General features: G+C 50.6%; 4 protein-coding genes across 7 annotated transcripts; 3 read left to right on the top strand and 1 right to left on the bottom strand.

Annotated features, from left to right (window-relative positions):
* The first annotated feature begins 2,085 nt into the window (after positions 1-2,085).
* On the top strand, positions 2,086-7,720 carry PTPMT1 (protein tyrosine phosphatase mitochondrial 1). Of its 2 annotated transcripts, XM_065946239.1 has the most exons (5): positions 2,086-2,604; positions 2,719-2,799; positions 5,295-5,486; positions 6,683-6,749; positions 7,388-7,720. In XM_065946239.1, the coding sequence occupies exons 1-5, from the start codon at positions 2,242-2,244 to the stop codon at positions 7,558-7,560; spliced, it is 876 nt and encodes a 291-aa protein (XP_065802311.1). In that variant the 5' UTR covers positions 2,086-2,241; the 3' UTR covers positions 7,561-7,720. The 2 variants fall into 2 exon arrangements, with proteins under 2 accessions (XP_065802311.1, XP_065802312.1); XM_065946240.1 differs by lacking the exon at positions 6,683-6,749 and having other exon boundaries at positions 2,092-2,604.
* A 349-nt stretch (positions 7,721-8,069) lies between these two features.
* On the bottom strand, positions 8,070-12,801 carry KBTBD4 (kelch repeat and BTB domain containing 4). Of its 2 annotated transcripts, none has more exons than XM_065946238.1 (4): positions 12,709-12,801; positions 11,136-11,756; positions 10,112-10,218; positions 8,070-9,678 (listed from the first exon to the last, which is right to left on the bottom strand). In XM_065946238.1, the coding sequence occupies exons 1-4, from the start codon at positions 12,725-12,727 to the stop codon at positions 8,818-8,820; spliced, it is 1,608 nt and encodes a 535-aa protein (XP_065802310.1). In that variant the 5' UTR covers positions 12,728-12,801; the 3' UTR covers positions 8,070-8,817. The 2 variants fall into 2 exon arrangements, with proteins under 2 accessions (XP_065802310.1, XP_065802309.1); XM_065946237.1 differs by having other exon boundaries at positions 12,579-12,718.
* Positions 12,789-17,819, top strand: NDUFS3 (NADH:ubiquinone oxidoreductase core subunit S3). The gene is made up of 7 exons (XM_065946241.1): positions 12,789-12,939; positions 13,048-13,113; positions 14,446-14,543; positions 14,750-14,899; positions 16,023-16,148; positions 16,266-16,385; positions 17,569-17,819. Exons 1-7 carry the CDS (start codon positions 12,876-12,878, stop codon positions 17,734-17,736), a joined length of 792 nt encoding a protein of 263 aa, XP_065802313.1. The 5' UTR covers positions 12,789-12,875; the 3' UTR covers positions 17,737-17,819.
* Positions 17,820-17,821: 2 nt separating this feature from the next.
* FAM180B (family with sequence similarity 180 member B) lies at positions 17,822-21,292 on the top strand. Of its 2 annotated transcripts, none has more exons than XM_065946243.1 (3): positions 17,822-19,086; positions 19,875-19,945; positions 20,151-21,289. In XM_065946243.1, the coding sequence occupies exons 1-3, from the start codon at positions 18,948-18,950 to the stop codon at positions 20,544-20,546; spliced, it is 606 nt and encodes a 201-aa protein (XP_065802315.1). In that variant the 5' UTR covers positions 17,822-18,947; the 3' UTR covers positions 20,547-21,289. The 2 variants fall into 2 exon arrangements, with proteins under 2 accessions (XP_065802315.1, XP_065802314.1); XM_065946242.1 differs by having other exon boundaries at positions 17,976-19,086; positions 19,875-19,972; positions 20,151-21,292.
* The last annotated feature ends 140 nt before the right edge of the window (positions 21,293-21,432 follow it).

Raw genomic sequence — 21,432 nt, 5'->3', positions numbered from 1 at the left:
ACAAACAATAAAATGCTAATTGTTGAGTTTGGATAGTGATTATATGAATTTTCCCTGTTGAATCTATTTAGTTTTTTGTTATGAAAAGGTTCATCGCAAAATGTTAGAAAAAGATATGTGTGTAAAAATCTGTATTTCTGAAGGGTGGGTTTGGGGATAAGGATGAAACTTTATATAGAGCAAAACTTCTAAACTATCTTTTGACACAGTAATTCCACTTTTAGGAACCTATCCTAATATAGTAATTCTAAATATTAAAAAAAGTAGAAAAAATTTTCATGTTGAAAATATTTTATAATAAAATGTGGAAATATCTTGAATAATAATAGAATGATCACATTATGGTATAGTAATTAGGTTCGTTATAAATGATAAAAATAATGTAGTAAATTGAAAGTACTTATGGGGACTTCCGTAGTGGTCCAGTGCTTAAGACTCCGGGCTTCCACTGCAGTGAGACATGGGCTCCGTCTCTGGCCAAGGAAATAAGATCCTACACACCCCATGGCAGCAGCCAAAACAAACAAATGAACAAAGAAACATGGTGATACAAAATTTTACCAAAGTGACACCAATGATTTTTTAAATGGTGTACATAAATCACATAGCATTATTATATGTCTCCAAAATTCCATGCTTGGATAAGTATCCAAAAAAATGAGAACATAAGTCCACAGAAAAACTTGTATGTCGAAACAGAAAGTAAATTAATAGTACCAAGACCTGGTCGGGTGAGGGAAAACAGGGAGTGATTATTCTAATGGGTATAGCGTTTCTTTGGGGGATGATGAAAGTATTCTAAAATTGATTGTGGGGATGGTTGTACAACTCTGCAAATATACCAAAGCCTTTGAACTGTACACTTTAAATGAATAAATTGTATGGTATGTGAATTATATCTCAATAAAACTGTTATAAAAAATGTTAATGATAACACATGGAAAAGAAAATTGGAAGGAAAAAATGTGTTTGAGGAGGTAGGATTATGGGTGATTAAATTCTGCTTTCCTGTATGTTCCAGTTGCTATTCATATGTGTCATTTGTACAAGGAGATAGGCTGTTTTAAAAAACACAAGATGTGGAGAAGGAAATGGCAACCCACTCCAGTATTCTTACCTGGAGAGTGCCATGGATAGAGGAGCCTGGTGGGCTACAGTCCCCGGGGTCAAAAAGAGTGGGACAGAACTGAGGGAGAAAAAAAAAAAAAAAGCACAAGATGTACTTTTCAGAGTGCTATTTTACTATAAATAATCAGTGTGACAACTATTCCTCTTGCTTATTTGCAGGTTGTGGGTTTTATGTTTATCATAATATATTTTTTAACCCTCTATTTATTTAATTTGGTCTAGCCTATGCAAGGCTGTGGGATCTTATTTCCCTGACAGGGATGGAACCGGTGCTCCCTGCACTGGGAGCATGGAGTCTTAACCACTAGATCACCAGAAAAGTCTCTATGATAATATTTTTAATATTAATATATTTTCATAAATAGAACAGATATCACTTATATCTATTTTTCATTTTAAAAACCCTGATGCTGGGAAAGGTTGAAGGCAGGAGGAGAAGGGGATGACAGAGGATGAGATGGTTGGATGGCATCACCGCCTCGATGGACATGCGTTTGAGTGGACTCCGGGAGTTGGTGAAGGACAGGGAGGCCTGGTGTGCTGCAGTCCGTGGGGCCGCAAAGAGTCGGACATGACTGAGTGACTGAACTCAACTGAAACCTATTTTTCACTATGTATATGTTACACACACACACATACTTACTGCAGTTTAGTTAGGAGGCGGGAGCCAGGAGTTCAGGCAGATGTGGGGATGGGGTGGGAAGGGCCGGACGAACCCAGGTCCTCTATCTGTCCAGGATCTGGCCCTTCTCCTTACTATCCCTTCGGCTCTCGACTCCCCTTGGCAGAGAGCCTCTTCCCGGTCCTGTCCCGCCCTCCGGTGGGGTCACCGTCCCCCCGCTCTGGCCGGTGGTTGGCGAAGGTGCCCCAGGCTCACTGGCCGGGGTCACAGTTCCACCCGCAGGGGTCAGGGCCCCCCGCCCCCCGGAGTCACAGCCCCTCCCTCGGGAGGCGGGGGCTCAGAAGCCACAGGCCGGGGTCACGGTTCCCCACACGCGGTCGACGCACAATCTCGGGCCCACGGGACGGGCCCTCCCTCGGCCCGGGGCCCCCTTCCCGCCCGGGAAGCCCGGGTCCCTCCCCTCGGCGGCCGGCGGCTCCTCCTCCCGAGCCATGGTGTGGGGCCCCGGGGGTCCCGACGGTCCCGACGAGTCCCCGGGGGCCGGGCCCGAGGTCGCGACGCTCGAGAGGCCCGCGCCGGCGGCCGCGGCCGCCTCGCCGTCCCCCTGGCCCAGCCCGCGGCCGCCCGCCTCCCGCCCGGCGGTGGGCGGGTCGCCGCTGCGCCGCGCCGGCTGGGCCGGGATGGCGGCCGGCACGTTGCTGGAGGCCGGCCTGGCCCGGGTGCTCTACTACCCGACGCTGCTCTACACGGTGTTCCGCGGGAAGATGCCCGGCCGGGCGCACCGCGACTGGTACCACCGCATTGACGCCACCGTGCTGCTGGGCGCGCTGCCGCTGCGGAGCATGACGCGCCGGGTGAGCCGGGCCGGGCCGGGCCGGGCCGGGCCGCGGCGGGGCCTGCGCGCCCGGCGAGCGCCGCCCGGGCCTCGGCCGCCCGCCCCTGTCTGAGCCACCTCTTTGCCTCGGCAGCTGGTCCAGGACGAGAACGTGCGCGGGGTGATCACCATGAACGAGGAGTATGAGACGAGGTTCCTGTGCAACTCCTCCAAGGTGAGGCCCCGGGCCCGGCGCCCCGCCCGCCACCCCTATACCACTCCGGGGTCGGGGCGAGCCGGAGGGGGTTGGGGGGAGGCTGTGCTGTAGGTGACCTTGCCCCAGACACGGGCGTCCCAGGCTTGCTTTTTTTTTTTTTTTGCCTCCGTGGAGCTGGTCCTGCGGCTGGACGGGATAGAAACTTATTTGTCAATTAGAAATTGATGTGAAAGGTATTTCACAGTAGAGTTGCCCAACTTTGATTACTCCTTTGTGCACACGTGTATTCTCGGTTTTGCTAACTCACATCAGTAACCAGAACTGAAAGGCAACGTTTCTTTTTTGGCTACGCCTCGCAGCCTGTGGGATATTAATTCCTCAATCAGGGATGAAACCTGCGACCCCCGCAGTTGGAAGGGCAGAGTCCTAACCATTGGCCCATGAGGGAAGTCCTGAAAGGCAACTTTTCTCTGGCTTGCTTTCATTCATTCAACACTTCATGAGCACTAAGGATGGATCGGACACTGTTAAGATATTCAAGACGAAGGCCCTATAAACTGTAAAAAGGAAAGCTACCCCCAATCCCTGATAACTGCATCATAAAACTCTTTGTAAAAACTGCACAGAATTTATTTGGTTTTGATTTGAGAGAATTTCATTTATATGTTAGAGATGATAGGGGAACTCCAAACCATGGTCTTAAATGAAGTTCAAGCCTAAAACCTAGTTTTCATTAGATGTGAGTGGTTTTTTTGTGGAACTCTTCAGGATGGTTATTAGGTGTTGCCCTGTCTTTATACTGTTTGACTTCTATTAGCACTGCACAATTATCTTCCCTGTTTACGGTACTGATAGAGCCTAATGAACATGCAGTTATTTCAAACCATAGATTTTTTTTTTGAAATCTAAAAAAATAATTGTGACTTACATTTAAAATCTATTGATCAAAAAAAAAAATCTATTGGTCAGTGATGGCATACATTTTTAGAGAATAGATAGCAGTTCCTTGGATTTCCCACAGAACTTTGCCACAGAGCCTCAGGAGTTATTAGCCAAAATGTGTTATTGGCCTCAGTGTGGTCAGTCTTGTGGAGCAAGCCACAGAAATTGCTTGGTCTCTGGGTGTGAGGCATCTAGATCTGCTATCTTATCTCACTAGCCTAGAGAAAAGAAATCTCCAAGGCAATGGTTCTGATATTTTAACATGGCTAAGCATTATCTAGCAGTAGTGGTGTTAAGTCACTCAGTCATGCCCAACTCTTTGCAATCCTGTGGACTATAGCCCACTGGGCTCCTCTGTCCATGGAAGGCAAGAAGACTGGTGTGGTTTGCCATTCCCTTCTCCAGGGGATTTTCCCGACTGGGGGGATTGAACCCCGGTATCCTGCATTGCCACCTGATGCGGAGAACTGACTCACTGGAAAAGACCCTGATGCTGGGAAAGATTGAAGGCGGGAAGAGAAAGGGACAACAGAGGATGAGCTGGTTGGGATGGCATCACCGACTCGATGGACATAAGTTTGAGCAAGCTCTGGGAGTTGGTGATGGACAGGGAAGCCTGGCGTACTACAGTCCATGGGGCCACAAAGAGTCGAACACGACTGAGCGACTGAACTGAACTGACTGACTCCTGTATTGCAGCAGATTCATTACCGTCTGAGCCCCAGGGAAGCCCCAGGGAAGCATTATCTGACAGTCTGTTAAGACAACACATTCCTAGGTACAACCCCCCAGAGATTCTGACTCAGGAACTGTAAATTACGGCCCAAGAACTTGAATATATAGCAGGCTCCCCAAGTGTTTGATGTAATTGATGTGTAAACACACGCTGCCAGATTTTGCTGTTTTTGGTTAATTTCGTGAGCTGTATAACATATTGACCTTCATTCAGAGTCTCTGATTTGCTAAACAGATTAATAACAAGAAGTCTACCTGAAGTCTTAAGGCAAAAAAAAAAAAAGTTGCCCAGTTTGCCAGAGGCCTTATTTCTTTGGTTGGTTCTTTTGTTACTTCTAGGCAATAATATTGCACTAACCAAAGTAGGTGCGTTATTTTCATTTTAAAATAACTCTTATTTTCTACCACATACTCCTCTCCAAAAAAGTGCTAAAAAAGAGAAGACTTCTGGGCAGAGAAATAGAAGGCCTTGCAAAATGTAGTAGTCGAACCCTGCAGCTGGATCCCTGCACAAGTGCCATGGTTATGCAAAAAAACTTATGCAGCTTTCGTAGATGAATTTTAAACAGTTCGTATTTTGTCGCTAAAGATTCAAATGCTATGAACACTTTAAATCTTGGACATAATTCTAACTCAGAAGCATTGTTGTTGTTTGATGAAAGACCATGTAAGTCAGTCATTTTAAGACATTTCTGAAAGAAGTTTCTTTGTAGGTGAACCGTATACCGAATTTATTACCTTTCTTGTTGCTTTGCTGTCTCGTGGGAGGCCCTCTTCCTGCCACTCACATCAGGCTGTTTTCATTTTCTTTTCTGTGCTGGTGGACCTGGCCCCAGGAGTGGAGGAAACAGGGAGTGGAGCAGCTGTGGCTCAGCACGATAGACATGACAGGAGTCCCCACCCTGTCCAACCTCCAGAAGGGAGTCCAGTTTGCTCTCAAGTACCAGTCGCTAGGCCAGTCTGTCTACGTGCACTGTAAGGCCGGGCGTTCCAGGAGCGCCACCATGGTGGCCGCGTATCTGATTCAGGTAGGAAGGGGCTTTCTGGACTGGTGCCCCCCCCCCAACCCCCACCCTTGTTGCTAAAAGCAATCTGATTTTTACTTTATTATGGGTCCTTGGTGCTGCCTGCAGGCTTTCTCTAGTTGCTGTGAGCGGGGACTGCTCCTCATTGAGGTGCACATGTTTCTCACTGTGGCGGCTTCTTTCTTATTGCAGAGTGCAGGCGCTGGGCCCTGTACGCTGTGCTTGGGCTTCACAGATGGCGCCGGTGGTAAAGAACCCAGCTGTCAAAGCAGGAGACATTAAGAGACCTGGGTTCGATCCCTGGGTCGGGAAGATCCCATGGAGACAGGAATGGCAACCCACTCCAGTATTCTTGCCTGGAGAACCCCATGGTCTGACTCCAGGTCAGAGGAGCCTGGTGGGCTACAGTCCATGGGGTTGCAAAGAGTCGGACACGACTGAAGCGACTCAGCATGCATGCACAGGCACTAGGGCTCTGGGCTCTAGAGCGCAGGCTCAGTAGTTGTGGCTCTTGGGCTTCATTGCTCTGCATCACATGGAATCTTCCCGAACGAGGGATCAAACCCATGTCCCCAGCATTGTCAGGTGGATTCTTAACCACTGTACCACCAAGGAAGTCCCTCTTTTTACTTTTATTTTGGCTGTGCTGGGTCTCCATTGTAGTTCATGGGCTTCTCTTGTTGCAGGGTGGGCTTAGTTGCCCTGCAGCACGTAGGATCTTAGTTCCCCAACTGAGAGTGTATCCACACTGCCTACATTGGAAGGTGGATTCTTTACCACTGGGCCACCAGGGAATGGACTGGTCCCCTGTACGGCAGATCTCCTATCTCCTGGTGGACCTCGCTAGAAGGAGCTGCGTTCCCAATTTTCGGCCGTTGGGAGGTGGAAAACACCTGAAATTCGCTGACAGGCTGACCTCTGGCTTTGCCACCTGCCACCTGGGTGACCTTAGGCAAGAGTGGGTTACCCTCTCCAATGCTCAATTTCCTCAAACTAAATGTGTTACAAAACTCAAATAAGAACTATGTCAAACACTGACCTAGAGCAGGCACTCAAAAAATGGAATTGCCAAGGATGTTAATACAAGCAAAAGGCTAGAAGCATTTGTTATAAATGGCACGTCAGGAAATGCAGTGTTGTAACAACAGTGCTGATCACAGCTCTAGAGACAGTGGCTCCAACAGAATGTTGCCTATCAGTTTGTTAGGACTGGCGGCGGGGATGCTTTTGAAGATACATGGCCTGGCCTGGTGTTACTGTGGCCTGGTGAGTATATGATTTAACAATACTAAAGTTTTGGTCATCAGGAGTCTGTTTTGCTGGAAACTGGGGTGTCAGGAGATATTTTGGGCCAAGTGGGAATTGAACCAGCAGACTAAAAACCGACTTTCTTGGTTGAGTTCTAAACAAATAAGTATCTTGAGGTCACGAAGATAGCCCTCCTCGTCAAATTTTAAAAGTACTTTTTTCAAAATAAATAAATAAATAAATAAAGTACTTTTTTCTAGCCATGGTGACAAGTTATGACATCAATTCTGTACTCTTTCCAGGAAAACTCTTATAACCAACAGCCTAGCTCAGAGAGGGTATCTGGTAGGCCTAGGCCTGTGTGAATTTAGGACCTCAGCTTCCTGTGTTCAACCTCCTATTTAGAGGGTTTGGCAGAATAAGAATTAGGTAGAAAGACTGACTTGCGTCCCCCTCAACCCACCAGCCTGCTGCACAGAATTATGGGACTGACTGACTGAGGGGGCTAAAGTGTTTTCCCACTTACAATATGTGGGTCATGGTTTTTGTTGTTTTTTTTAAAGAAATACTGAGAGCCCTTGAGCACCGGTTATCAGGTCAAGGACCCCTTAATACCTGCTTCTTCCTTTCTCTGACTTCCCAACCCTGCCCTTCAGGTGTACCACTGGACTCCAGAGGAGGCCATAAGAGCCATCACCAAGATCCGGTCCCACATCTACATCCGACCTGGCCAGCTGGAAGTTCTCAAAGAGTTCCACAAGGTGACCACTGCAGGGGTGGCCAAGAACGAGACTCATCACACGTCACTGACATGACGCACGTGGGTTAGGAAGAATGCAAAACAACGCTGCTTCCTACAGAATGAGAATGTTTAACAGGACCAAAGGGGCTGAAGCCCAGACTTGACATAATAGAAATGTGCTAAGTGATGGTTAGTTTTGCTCCCTTGTCTTGTTTCATTTTCCTGAAATAACACTGTTGTGTGGCTAGATTTAGTGTGGCTTCTATTCATGGGGCATGGGGAAATGGGACCAGACTGAGGGCTTATAAGATCAAAGAACCCTGTCATGCACCTGACGTTGTGCCTAATATTTAGCCCCATAACTCAAAGATGTTGACCACTAGGAGAAGGGGAGAGAAATATCCAGCCCCGGCTCTTTCCCACTGTTGAAATCCTAATCCACTGGCCTTACATGGCTGTCCTTACGTTTGGAGCAGTCATCCTGTCTGTAGCCAAAGATGCATGGGATTCAATCAGTACTGCGACTTAGAGATGTGTGGGTATGTAGTCAGTTCCCCTGAGGAAGTCACCCCTTTAGAATTCAACACACACACATATCCCTTCAAAAACTTTTATTTGTATGAACAGTTCCTAGCTCTTGATTTATCTTAGAACTTTTAAAAGAGTAGAGACCTTATATATTTGAGTTTGAAAAAAGTTTCTGCTATTAACCAGAAATAATCTTTTCTACTTCTTTCTGGCTTACTCCTTGGAATAAGCCAAAAATAAAACCAAAGTGTAAATTTTCTGATGGAGAGATGAAAAACAATAGACAGCACATTCTGAATTCTAGGGTAGACTCTTGCTGGTGAAGGACATCTTCAGTTTAGTCCATTTTTTCCAAGCAACACCTGAAGGAGAACTCTAACACCTAATTCTTTGTAGAATGACCAACGAGCCACTTTGCAGGCTACAGAAAAAAAGGGAGGCTGGGCATCTTTCCTTCTGTCCTGGGATCAGGGGTGCTCCTATTTAACATTGATTAGGTAGAGAGGGGAGGCTTGCCTAGGGGTGGAGAAGAGGCTGGCTCTAAGCGATGTGTAGTGAGCGAGGCTCAAGATTACAAGGGGATGGCGAACAGGCTGGCCAGACTCTCAGTTCTAGCAGCCAGCTGGGCAGCAGCAGTCTAAAAAGCCCCAGACAGAACACTCTAAGGAGTTCAGGGAAGGGCTGTGGCTGCCTTTCTAACATGTATGAAAAAGTAACATAATACCGGAGTTGGGGGGCCTCTGGGGACTTTGAGTTTGGATGGGGAGGTGCAGGAGGGAGGGCAGGCAAATGCCAGCTGCTCCTGCCTCAACAGCCTTAGGCCAACACGAACTGCAAATTGGTCAGCAGCACCTTGATGCCTCTGGTGACAGTTACAGCCGAAGTGGCAGGGTCGAGCTTGTAGGTGTTGGCATCCCCCTTTTTATACCGGTCCCGGAACACATAGATGCTCCCGTTGCAGCTGGCGATCTTCCAGAGGGATGGGGCAGAGCTCCAAGCCTCGGGAAGGCAAAGCCGGGTGAAGCTGTCTAGCAGGGGGTTGTAGCACACCAGGGAGTCCCCTTCGGCCACGATGAACACCAGGTCCTTATGCACGGCCGCGTGCATGCGGCCCGCGAAGGGCAGCACGTAGGGCTTCACGTGGCACTTGTCTGTCTCTGTGTCAAAGCACTGGATGAGTCGGGATGGTTTGGTGAAGAAGTCCAGGTCATTCTCCTCCCCTCCCAGTAAGTAGATGATCCCGTTGAGGTTGGCACCAGCGGCCCCTGACACAGCCACCTCTAGCTGGGTTGTCTCAGTCCAGACGTTATCACCCACCCGATAATAGATTACTGCATTGGAGAGGGTATCCTGCAGTGTCTTGCCACCCAGGGAATATATGGCGTCTTTCCCAGGCACAGACACCAGGGTGTGCTGGAGTCGGTCTCGGGGCAAAGGCGCACACCACTCCCAGTCCACGGTGGCATTGTTGCACTTCCACATGCGCCGGGGGATGGACCCTCCCACCACGTACAAGTCTCCGCCATGCTTGCAGGCTGCTGTGATCTGGTGGCACAAGCTGTTTTGGCCACTTACACTGATGGAGTCATCTTCCGCACAGTGTAAGGACACAGCCAACGAGTGGGTACGAGATGACTCTTTCCCGATCAGGTAAATGTGTACATTCTCCCCAATTTCCTATTGGCGAAATTAAAGTTATAAATTGTATCTACCAGCTCAAGGCTGAAGGCACAGCTGAGATGCATACCCTGATGGTCCCGGACCACACCCTCGTATCTTGCTGTGACCTATTCCCTTCTAGTTACTGTGTGACTCTCCTCTGATCACTGTCTTTCAGGCACCTTATGTCGGGACAGAAAACCTGTTACACTCATCCTTCCAGCTTTTTTTATAACTATGATGAGTTGGTGCTTTGGTCATTAATGCAATGATGAAAGTAGTTCTCTCAAGGAGCTTTGGAGCCCGGAGGCTGCTGGCTTCTAGGCTCACATATGTAACCTCCACCCCAGCTCTTATCAACTTTAAGCCAGAGACTCAAAGAGGCCAAGCTGATAGATGGCTGGAATGCAGGGATAGTATGGTGTCCCAACCCTAAAGAAATCTGCCTTACCTTCAAGCTCGTCCTGAGTGACTCTGAAAAAGCCTCTCTCTCTTCTTTATTAAAATTGATCCAGGCTTCTATTGCCTCTGTTGGGTTCTGGGAACATGGAACTCCATCTGCAAGAGTCAGAGGAAAGGTATGGTCAATGGCAGTCTGAGGATCCACAAGGGAAATTTAGAGCCAGTGGCTTTAAAAATGTGAATCTCTTTGTTAGACTATCACCATGTATATATGTATGTGTGTGTATGAGAAATTAACCTAAAATTGCCCTGCTTTTTTTCTTAATCAAAATGGATGACTCGATATTCTCCTATTTGCCATGGAAGCAATCTACTAGGCTACAATGCTCACACTTGAAGTACAGTTATACCTCACCTGCAGGGTTAGGATTGTTACCTAAAAGTTGGCCAGTCACTTGAGAAGCTTCTTATTTAGGTGTCTGACTCTTTGCAACCCTATGGACTGTAGCCCACCAGACTCCTCTGTCCATGGGATTTTCCAGGCAAGAACACTGGAGTGGGTTGCCATTTCACACTCCAGGGGATCTTCCCAACCCATGGATCAAATTGATGTCTCTTCTGTCTCCTGCATTGGTAGATGGGGTTTTTTTTTAACCGCTGGGCCACCTGGAAAGTCCCTAAGCATCTTGACTCACTGTGAATTTACTCAGGTAACCAGTCCCACAAATACATGCAAAGTATAGAATGAATGAGAACACTAATGCACGAGAGGTTAGAATATAAATGCAGGTAGCTCCTCACTACCTTTTTGGCTAAGGGCAGCCTTTTTTTTTTTTAAATTAGATATTTGCATATAATGTAAAATGCTGCTTTAGTTTCCTAATCTCTTCCTCTGGAAGGGACTCTGTCTCTAACATTAACTACTAAATGTCAAGTCAATCTCTCTCAGAAGGTATCTAAGTAAATTCTTATCAAGAATAATAATGTAAACTAACGCCAGGAGCCTGAGGGTACCATTGTCATCACTGAACACCCGTGCGGCTGGGTAAGACGTTCCCCCTCCCTCTGCTTACCCGAGATGATGTCGGTGAGCAGGTGGTGGGGCAAGTGAAGGAATTCCTCCGTGCTCTGCAGCTGGGCCAGGTGGGCCTTGGCACAGTGCTTGGCAGCGGTGTAGAGCTCAGGGTCGCTGTGTCGATCCGCCAGCCACATCACCTGAAGGCAGTTGCCCACCTGCACTGTGCGGGCCAGAAACCGAGAGCATTCCTCAAAGAGCGACGTCAGCTGATACATGTCTGACACCTCGTAAATCTCCTGCAGCTCCTCAGCCCGGAGTTTCACCGTCCCGTGGTAGATGTAACCAACCAGGAGCTGGAAGGCGGACTCGCTGACGTCCTGCAGGACAATCACCCGGTTGTGGGCCTCCTTCAGGTTGGACGTGAACATGGACCGGAAGAAGCAGCTCTGGGCCGAGAGGACCAATCGGTGGAGCTGAAACTCCCGGCCTTCCACGGAGATGGTGACATCAGCAAAGAGCTCTTCCTCCAAACACAGCTTCATGATGCCCTGAGCCACACGGCCTGAGTGCGACCTGTCTCTGAAAGTGTACTTGACAAAGTAGTTCTCGTCCATGGATGCTCCGGGTTCCTCTGGTGATTCCATGGCGGCAGCCAACTTCTCTCTCTGCCAGCTGTCTGTAAAAGACCACCACCTTGAGTAACTTAAGGAAGCCACAGTCTACGAGTCTAACTGTCCAATTCAGGGAGAGAGAAGGGAAAAGTGAGGAGGGCATGGTCGGCCCAGATTAGCCTTAGTCCCGGCCCTGCTAATGACAACTCTGATGATCTCCCTGAACCAAAGCTGGGCTCATTCTCTCACAGTGACATCACATACCTGATAAAATCAAGATTTCCTACGCCAGGTATTTCCCTGAGAAAACACGGAAAACTCCTTTTCCATGATGTAACAAAAGGCTTGGTATTTAGGTCAACATAGAGAGCGAGGGACTGGAGGAGGCCTGTGACTTTAAAAAGCCCAACCAAAGTAAAAAAACTGAAAAAATAAAATAAAATAAAAAGCCCAACCAAATAACCCCTGGACGTAAAACTTGTGAGGCTCCGGGCAGCAGAATCCGACAAGAAGACCCCTAACGTCCTTGTAGCCAGGCTCCTCCTCGCTGGTGCAGGGAATCCAGACCTTACAATATGCGATTCAGCCTGGGACATCTCTCAGCTCCCCATCTGCTCTTTTCTGAGCCTCTCCCTGGCACTTCCCTGCTCGCCCTAATTACTCCCCAAGGCTTCCCCCAGAACGCGAGACGGAGCACGATCCGTCTCCTGCAAGGGGCCAGGGGCGGCCCATCGCCACGTGCAGTGTCCCCGCTCCACCTAGAGTCGCCCGGGAAACGGTCGCCAGGGAAACCGTTCTTCTCTTCCCCTCCCCCTAGCCGGGCCCGCCGGCCCTCAGCAAAAGCGTAGCTCAGGGAGCGAGGGAGGGGTGGAATGTGGAACGCAGACCTCTCGTCCCTTCTCCTCCTCTCATGCGACTGGTTCTTTAGGATCCTTGCCTTCTCTCCAGCCTCTGTCACACCAAGCTAGGGCCACATTCGCCTCACGGTCTCCCCACCTGCGGGCTTCGCTTTCTCACCTGCGTTCCCTCCTTTCATTCCGAAGCCCGGGACCCGGAACCTCTGCTTCTGGCCCTGCGTCCGCCCGGAAGGAGGTCGGACGCACACTTCCGCTTCCGGTCCGTGCCCTTGGGGGCTCCGTGTCCTAGGGGCCTGGCCTCGGCTGCCTGGTGTACATCCGGGAAATATGGCGGCGGCGGCGGCTCGGGGCTGTTGGCAGAGGCTCGTGGGGTCCGCGGCGCTGGCCAGAGGTGACCAGTGGGCAGCTGGCTGAAGCCCGGGGCGGGAGCGGCGACGCGCCCAGCGCAGGGAGTCCGTGAGGCCTCATCCTGCGCTTCGGTGTCTATCTTCCCATTCAGTGGCCCGGAGACCCTCGGTGCTGCTGTTACCGGTGAGGCGGGAAAGCGCTGCGGCCGACACGCGCCGTGAGTATGTGCGAGCCCGGCCCTTCTCGGGACTGCAGGCGGGGCCGCGCTCATTCCCTTTGTCGGATGTTTGCCCTTGTCCTGGCCTGTCCTTCCCTGCGTCCTCCCGCAAGCCTCTGCTTGTCCTTGGAGAGCTGACTGCAAGGGTCCTCCTTGTGTCTCGGGGCCTGTTACGGCCCTGTTGCCGCTTGTCCATTTCTGTCTCTCTCTGTCTCTGATTAAACTGTAAGCTCTTTAAAGTGAAAAGCATAAACTCCGGGCCTCTGAGCCCTATTATAGTATTAGCTCACGTTAATTGAGTGCTTATTGTATGCACGTCACTTTGCTAAGCGATTAATGAATGATCATAGTTCTCACAGCAGTCTCAGGAGGTAGATAGTATTTTGCTCTTCTACAGTAGAGTAGGAAACAGTTCAGAGAGGTTGACCAGGATCACAGCACTAGTAAGTGATAAAGCAGGCCTGCCTGCTGCCAAAGGCGGAGAAAAAATTACTCTGCAGCCTACGATTTGTAGTTGCTCCCGTGATTCAGTGTTGCACGAATGAGTGTGTGCAGATAAGTTCCAGTCAACGTGAGCCAACCGGGAGTCAGGAGACCTGACATTTCCCCCTTTCTGGGCCTTGGTTTCCTGGTCTGTGCCAAAAAAATAAAAAAAAAAGGTTTCAACTATATAATCTGTGAGGACTCTTCAGCCCTGAAGTTCTTAGTTTGGGAACTTGCTATGAGCTAGATGTTAAGGAGATACAGAGAATCATAAACATTCTAGTTCTCACACTTAAAGAGCTCCTGGTGTGGTAAGAGAACTGAGACCCATGCTGCTTTAGCAGAATTGCAGGCATTGAAAAGGAAGAACCAAAAAAAAAAGAAAGAAAAGGAAGTGGAGAAGGAAACGGCAACCCACTCCAGTATTCTTGCCTGGAAAAGTCCATGGACAGAGGAGCCTGGCGGGCTGCAGTCCATGTGATTACATGACTGAGCCTGTGTGCACAAGGGTGGAGGGAGATGGGCTGGTAGCAATAAACTGTTAGAACTTAAAAAAAAAAAAAGAAAGAAAGAAAAGGAAGAACCATGGAGTAGTTTTGAGAAGAAGCAAACACCCCAGCTGCAGTAATAGGTGAGTCTCTGTGGATCGTTAGGTAGCTTTTCCCAACGTTTTCATCACTTCCTGTTACGTGGAAGAGGAACTTTATCTTCACCTTTCTCAGGGCTCTAGAGGGAGTCCTGATGGGGGAACAGCATGCCTCACAAGCTCAAGAGACCAAGCAGGGCTCAGTCTGCAGGGCTGACTGCTGCCTTCTACTTTCCTTTTCAAAATACGCCTTCTCCTTCCAGCCACTGTCAGACCGCGGAATGATGTGGCCCACAAGCAGCTTTCAGCTTTTGGAGAGTATGTGGCTGAAATCCTGCCCAAGTATGTCCAGCAAGTTCAGGTAATATTCATTACTGGTGTTTGGATTCGGATCAAGAAAGAGCCATGTTCTCAGGGCATGTGGGAGTGGGTGGCCTGGAATCAAAGCACAGACGCCTCCATCCCAACTTGGCCTTCTCTCTCTGCCTTAAACCAGGAGATTCCAGCTGAAGTTGCCTGCTCCGTCTGTAGCTTTGTTCCCTCTCCCCTCCTGTTCTGTGTCGGCAGGTGTCCTGCTTCAATGAGTTAGAGATCTGTATCCATCCTGATGGGGTCGTCCCAGTGCTGACCTTCCTCAGGGATCACAGCAACGCACAGTTCAAATCCTTGGCTGACCTGACGGCAGTGGACGTCCCCACCCGGCAGAACCGTTTTGAGGTCAGTCAGGAGATTTGAGGTTTGGAGTATGAAGGAGGGGAAGGGGACAGAGGAGTTTCAGGGTGACAGCTGCCTCTGGGAGCTGTAGCCTCCTTAGTTTCAGTTCAGGTCAAACAAATACAACACAGCAGTTAAGGTGGGGTCTCTGAATCCGGCAGACCTTGAGTTTCAGTTGTACCTTTGCCATTAATAAGCGGTGTGACTTCAAACATTTTGTCTGGTCTTTCTGAGCTTTATTTTTTCTGATGTGCGAAATAAGTATTTTAAGTAAGTGTGAAACCACCCTACCTCACGGGGTGGCTTTGAGTATTCATTGAGATAGTTCAGGTAGATTGCTAGTACACAGTAACGTCTCAGTACATTTGGCTGTTGTTACTTACTCCTCACCTACTTTTTTTGCCAGATCCTGGGATCGAGAGAGAAGTAACATCCAATACCTGCCCTCCAGAAGTGCCCCACACTCTAGTGAGGAAGGACACATAGAACAGTTTACTGTTGGAGAAGGAAATGGCAACCCACTCCAGTGTTCTTGCCTGGGAAATCCCATGGACAGAGGAGCCTGGGGAACTGCAGTCCAGTGGGGTTGCAAGAGTCAGATACAACTTAGCAACTAAACCACCACCACAAAGTAGATACAGTGACTTTTACTTACCCTCCAGAAAAGCCTATGGAAACAAGAGATTCAACATACTGATGTATTTTTTTAAAAGTTTACTGTAATAACATAATTCATGGGATGTGGTAAGAACACAGGAGGGGCACTTAGCCCAGTCTGGAAGGCGTTTATGAAGGGAGAGAAAAAGTTTGTGCTGCCTCTTGATGGATAATTAGGAGACCAGGTATTGGTCCCATGGGGGTGGGGTGGCGGGGAGGAGGAGGTGGGAGACATCGAGTAGTGTGAGCAGAGATAAGCACGACGACAGGCTGAGTTATAGCGTGGCTTAGGCATCCGCAAGTGGTTGTGAGCAGTGGAGCATCTTGAGGTTTTGAGCTTCAGGACAGAAGGCAGGTTCACAGGGTGGAACTTTATCCCCTCATTATTATGGCCCCACTCAAGGACTTGTGTCCCAGACCCCTAAGCCTGTGGTCATCTTGGTCCTCCGGCCGCCTCCATTCTCCCTAGATTGTTTACAACCTGCTGTCTCTGCGCTTCAACTCGAGGCTCCGTGTGAAGACCTATACGGATGAGCTGACGCCCATTGAGTCTTCTGTGTCTGTGTACAAGGCAGCCAACTGGTATGAGAGAGAGGTGAGTTACTGGACACGGTGGACCCTGCACCTGGGCCAGAGCTGCAAAACCGACTGGGTTCAGCGGATGCAGTGCAGCCCCTCACCCCTGTGATGGCCAGTTGCTTCCTTTTTCTAGATCTGGGACATGTTTGGAGTCTTCTTTGCTAACCACCCTGATCTAAGAAGAATCCTAACAGACTATGGCTTTGAGGGACATCCTTTCCGGAAAGACTTCCCCCTGTCTGGCTATGTTGAGGTAGGAGTCTTGGAAGTAGGCAGCGGGCTTGAGAGGGAGGGACTGGTAGGGATGTTGGGCAGGAATTATGGCCAGTGGATTGTGGTGGCTTAAGAGCATCAATACTGCATTCTATCCAAGCTCCACTCTGACACAGTTTTCTTATCTGCAAAATGGGAGCAAGAGTAGTACTTAACAATAGTAGATTTGCAGTAAACTAATTGGTCTATGTTTAAAACTGGTGTATTGTAAATGCTCAACTGTTGTCACTCCTTATTTTAATGGTTTTAATGGTCATTTTCATGACTGAGGCAGATCTGAGACACAGTTTGTCACCAAGATCTGAAAGTGGAATATCTTTTTACCCTGCTCTGGATCTCTTGAGAAGGCAAGACACTAAATGTCCAGCCCTTGAATTTCAGTGCTTTACTCACCACTGCTATTAACCATTGGAGGTTATTAGCAGGAGGTATTAGCAAGAAGGTGGTTTATTGTATATATACATAGATGGTTTTGTAGCAAAGTAACTTTTTAGAAATGTTGAGATAGTGGCAATCGAGCCCTTTCTCTTTAGTATCCAGATGCTTCTGTTTTCTTAATATTTAGCATGGTCCCATTTGCAGCAGCTGATTGCCCTCACCTTATCCAACGGATTTCCCAGTAACAAGAAAAGTCATGCCAGGTTTACTGCCTTGCATCTTGGCAGTGGTAATGCCAAGGCCACAGGGCCTTAACTGGAGTGCTTGTCAGCTTAGATTTATTCTTTTCAGCCACTGACTTGCTCCCTCATCCTGGTTAAATGCTTACCATCAACTTACAGGGTGTGTGGAGGGAATTCCCTGGCAGTCCGGTGGCTAGCATTCCATGCTTTCACTGCCATGGGCCTGGGTTCGATCCCTGGTCGGAGAACGAAGGTCCCACCAAAAGGTTCATGTGGGTAGGTGGGCAGGGTCTCTTCTGGTGGAAGAGGAGCTCAGAGTGCAGGATGTGGGGGTAATGGCAGAGCTTGAGGTAGAGGCCATTTTAGACAGTGGTTGGGTTGTGACCTAGTGGGTGACGCAGATGAGGTTGGAGCCTTAAAAGAGGCTGGGACTGGAGTCAAGGACAGAGGAGTAAAGGGGCTGCAGAAGGCTTTGGGAAAGTGGGCCTTTCGTGGCTGTAACAGGCTTTCCTCAATGCTCAAGCCTGCCTTTTTCTTCTCCAGTTACGCTATGACGATGAGGTGAAGCGGGTGGTGGCCGAGCCAGTGGAGTTGGCTCAAGAGTTCCGCAAGTTTGATCTGAACAGCCCGTGGGAGACTTTCCCTGCCTATCGCCAGCCCCCTGAGAGTCTCAAGCTTGAAGCCGGAGACAAGAAACCTGAAACCAAGTAGTTTCAGGGCAAGCATGTGTATCCTAGAAAGCACCTTATCTGTAATTGAGTGTCCCTGTAAATAAAATCCTACTAGACTCACCACTTTCTGTGTGCTTCCCATAAGTAGAAGTGAAGCTTGGACTCGAGAGGAGGGAGGTGCAGGCAGGGGTTTTGCTGACTCCCTTAGAGAGACTCTTCCAAACCGGGAATCTATTTCGATGGAGCTAAATACTGCAGTTGCAGACAGGGTGACTTGCACGCCTGGATATACTTTGAGAGATCCTGGAACTGAAATGAAAGTTCTCACAGTTCACAGGGCTTAGGATGGGTGTGGCATGCCGCTACTGAGAACTGGAGGAGTCTCGGCCACTGCTGGAGAAAGCCCCTTGTCACAGCAGACTGTCTGGTGGCAGCTGATGGGTCCAGGGGCCTGTGAAAATAGGGCAACCCCCACCTACCCTCATCCTATTCAAACCACCACAAGGTTCCAAGAGCCAACAGCCAGAAACAGGACAAGCTGCAGCCCGTTTTGAACCTTGTGTCCTGCAACCTGACCGCACCGTGCCTGGGCTAAGGGAATCTTCCTGGACTCTGGTCTGAGCTGAGAACGTAAACAAACAAAGGAGGGTCCCAGTCTGGGGCCAAAGACAATCAGGAGCTGCCGATCTGTCGCCAGGAAATAGTACTCCCCATTCCAGCCAGTCTGGGGTCTGCTCAGCCGGTGACTGAATGCCTGAGGGGGAAGAGTTCTCTGCCTGTCCAGGGGCCACTCAGCCAGCCCACCAGGCAGCTGGAAGATCAGGCTTTGCGGCTGTTGTTCTTGGCTACTGATGGGCTTCCTGGAGGCTGGGCCAGGCTGGACTGAACTGTCAGAGGCTAGACTCAGTTGCAGAGTGTTTTGGGTGTGAGGACAGATAGTGAGGTAGTCTTACTGCCTGGGGTCTCACCTACCTCTTTGGGAGGGCTAAGCCTGAGCTGTTTACTACCAAATGCCTTTTCCCTATTAACTAAGCATCCCGCCCATCTGGGCAGGAATAGGCTTAGGGCCTGACAAACTGGGAGCCAGGCTCCTACTGCCAACAACCATTCCACATTTCTCTGGGATGGAAAGAGCCCCTAGGAAGCCAGAGCCAGCCCCTCCCTGTTGAGCTCTGAAGACCGACACGCAAGGCAGGGAGCAACTGGAGCAGTCTGCAGTGGAAAGTTGGAGCCCCAGTGTGTGCCAGGCGGATGGAGGTGCAGAGAGACGCTGGAGAGAATAAGACTCGGAGGACCTGGTGGGGCATGGCCGGGACAATGAAGTTCCTGGCTTGGCTGACGGTAGCCATTTGCCTCCTCCCTGGGGTGACTACAACCTACCACCATGCAGGTACCCGGGCCTTGGGGTGGGGTGGAGTGGATGGGAGCTAAGGAAGGCTGCTGGCTGACAGCAGTCACACTTGGTCCTATCTAAGCCCAGGAGGGCTTAGAAACTGTGGGTGTGATAGCTGCCAGGCTGACTTGTGCTGTGGAATTGGGGACGGAATGGTGTGGGCCTCCCTCAGAACCAGAAAGGTCCAGGTGAAGTGAGGGTGGTTCGCCCTAGGTGCTCTCAACAGGCCTTGGGCTTATTCCGGCTGATGTTCAAAGCAGGTCCTCCCATGGGCTTAGGACAGACATTCTAAGGGTTAGGCAGCACCCCAGAGAGATGGAGCCGCAGCAGACACCCTGCTTTGCCTAGCCTCCTGTCTTGCACACAGTCCCTTACTGAGGAGCGGGCAAGGACTAGGTCCTTCTCAAAGGGGTCTTCACCTTTGGGGAGGGTCACTGGCACTGTTTCAGGTCACGCTGTCCCCAGATGATGAGAGGGAGGGGTAATGGGAAGTGAAGTGTCTTGTGACTCGTTGGCCTGGAGCTCTTGGCCAGGAGAACTGTAGAAGTTCAAGGAGGAGTCCTGGACATTTGCCGAGATGGTATCGGGGTTTGGGATGATATCTGGGAGAGTGACTGTCACTGTGCGTGTGTGTAGGGGGAGGTGGACATGGGGTGGCATTCCTGTTCTTTTGTAGACAGAGGAACTTCTGGGCATCCCTACCAGGCAGCTCAGGGCCACTCTGGGGATGCTAGGGTGTTCAGGGTGGAGCCTGGCAGCACCCTGACTCCTCTCTGCTGCCCCAGGGCAACCCATGGACAGCACCCGCGTGGGAGGTGGCCCGAAGGAGCCAGAGGTCCCGGAAGTGATGTTCGAGGTCTTTCCTCCAGCCTGGGACATGGGGGTGGAGTATCCAGAGGCCCCTCAGCGCAGGGTTGGGAATGGGGATGCCTCAAGCTGGGGCTGCTGGGGGAGGGGGCAACCCAGCATGGATCCCACTGCCTGCTTGCGGCCCGGCACACTACTGCTCGCTGACCTGCTCCCTCGGCCCCAGCCCGCCCCTTACGTGGCTCCCCTTGCAGCTGCTCTGGGCGGGGCTGGAGCTGGATGTCATGGGGCAGCTGCACCTCCGGGACGAGGAACTGGCATCCACACGTCCAGGCCGCCGGCTCAGGCTCCTCCTGCAGCACCAGGTGCCCAGGGATTTGGAGGGCGCTGAGCAGCGGCTGCAGCAGCTCCAGGACCTGCGGAAGGGACCTCCTCTTAGCCCTTGGGACTTTGAACATCTGCTCCTCACAGGCGTGTCCTGTGTCTACCGGCTCCATGTGGCTAGCGAGGCCGAGGAGAGAGGCCGCTGGGCCCAGGTCTTCACCCTCCTGGCACAGGAAACACTCTGGGACCTGTGCAAGGGCTTCTGCCCCCAGGGCCAGCCCCCTTCTCTGGGCCCCTGGGCCTCCATTACTGACTCCCTCCCCTAACCCTCCCCTTTTGCCTGCCATCTCTCCTTCCCCCTCTCCCCCCCACCCCCACCTGAGCCAGACCCACCTTTGGCAGGGGCTTCCACCTGGCACCTGGTTCTTCCCACTGTGTTTGGGTCTCTGGGCTTGGCTTGTACCCTGGACCCCAGCCTCCCCCTCCCCCATCTTCTTCCCTGGGCCCAGGTTCTGGGTCCCGGACCCGCAGGCGCAGACCTAAGGGCAGGACTTGCAGGCAGTGTGTGTGTGTGTGTGTGTGTGTGTGTGTGCTCGCGTGCTGGGGTCAGGGTTGAGAAGTGTGTTTAAGAGATGCTGAAACGGAAGCTCCCAAGCAAGGCCAGGTCAGACCCTCCAGCTCCTACTCCGGCAGCCCGAGAGAGGCTGAATCCACAGGTAACTTCTAAGTACCCAGGCTTATGTAGATACCTCTTTGAAACCCAACCGAGGCTCTGGGGGTCCCTAAGTTGCCCAAGTATCCCACCTGGGCTAGGAGAAAAGACTGGACGTTTTTAGTTCAATCTGTTCAAACAATGGGGGGAAGTGGGTGGAGGAACATTATCTTCTGAGGGGCAGGGAAGTGAGAAATGTTTCTTTCGTCCATCTCAATAAGGCTCAGAGAACAGGGTGAGGCTGGGAGGAGACTGAGGCTGGCTGGAGTGGTCCTGACCCTGTGCAGTTCATCCCATAAAATGTTCTGTTCTGGCCTCCTGGAGTCCTGTGTCGTGTGTCAGATAAGTTTGTTAACCCCGACTCTGAGCAACACCCCCTCCCCATCCTGGGAAGGCAGGAATCAGGGCAACCAGATACCCGCTGCTCTTCCCATTTGCCACGCCCGTACCGGGAGCCAGAGTGTACCGTTTCCTTGAAACCCATATCCCCAGTGAGGCCA

Source organism: Muntiacus reevesi, chromosome 9 (assembly GCF_963930625.1).
Source record: "Muntiacus reevesi chromosome 9, mMunRee1.1, whole genome shotgun sequence".
NCBI classification, from domain to species: Eukaryota; Metazoa; Chordata; class Mammalia; order Artiodactyla; family Cervidae; genus Muntiacus; species Muntiacus reevesi.
The sequence above is the reverse complement of the archived record's forward strand: the minus strand, read 5'-3'. Positions and strand labels throughout refer to the sequence as shown.

Bases quoted from the DNA above. Each gene is read 5' to 3' on its own strand.
- FAM180B (XM_065946242.1), top strand. From the start codon at position 18,948: ATGGAGGTGCAGAGAGACGCTGGAGAGAATAAGACTCGGAGGACCTGG. The intron at 19,087-19,874 runs GTACCCGGGCCT...CTGCTGCCCCAG, and splicing joins TACAACCTACCACCATGCAG to GGCAACCCATGGACAGCACC. The intron at 19,973-20,150 runs GTGGAGTATCCA...CTCCCCTTGCAG, and splicing joins CTCCAGCCTGGGACATGGGG to CTGCTCTGGGCGGGGCTGGA.
- PTPMT1 (XM_065946239.1), top strand. From the start codon at position 2,242: ATGGTGTGGGGCCCCGGGGGTCCCGACGGTCCCGACGAGTCCCCGGGG. The intron at 2,800-5,294 runs GTGAGGCCCCGG...ACCTGGCCCCAG, and splicing joins TCCTGTGCAACTCCTCCAAG to GAGTGGAGGAAACAGGGAGT. The intron at 6,750-7,387 runs GTGAGTATATGA...CCTGCCCTTCAG, and splicing joins CCTGGTGTTACTGTGGCCTG to GTGTACCACTGGACTCCAGA.
- KBTBD4 (XM_065946237.1), bottom strand. From the start codon at position 12,603: ATGAGAGGAGGAGAAGGGACGAGAG. The intron at 10,219-11,135 runs GTAAGCAGAGGG...TGACTCTTGCAG, and splicing joins GCTCACCGACATCATCTCGG to ATGGAGTTCCATGTTCCCAG. The intron at 9,679-10,111 runs GTAAGGCAGATT...TTTCGCCAATAG, and splicing joins CACTCAGGACGAGCTTGAAG to GAAATTGGGGAGAATGTACA.
- NDUFS3 (XM_065946241.1), top strand. From the start codon at position 12,876: ATGGCGGCGGCGGCGGCTCGGGGCTGTTGGCAGAGGCTCGTGGGGTCC. The intron at 16,149-16,265 runs GTGAGTTACTGG...TCCTTTTTCTAG, and splicing joins CCAACTGGTATGAGAGAGAG to ATCTGGGACATGTTTGGAGT. The intron at 16,386-17,568 runs GTAGGAGTCTTG...TTTCTTCTCCAG, and splicing joins CCCTGTCTGGCTATGTTGAG to TTACGCTATGACGATGAGGT.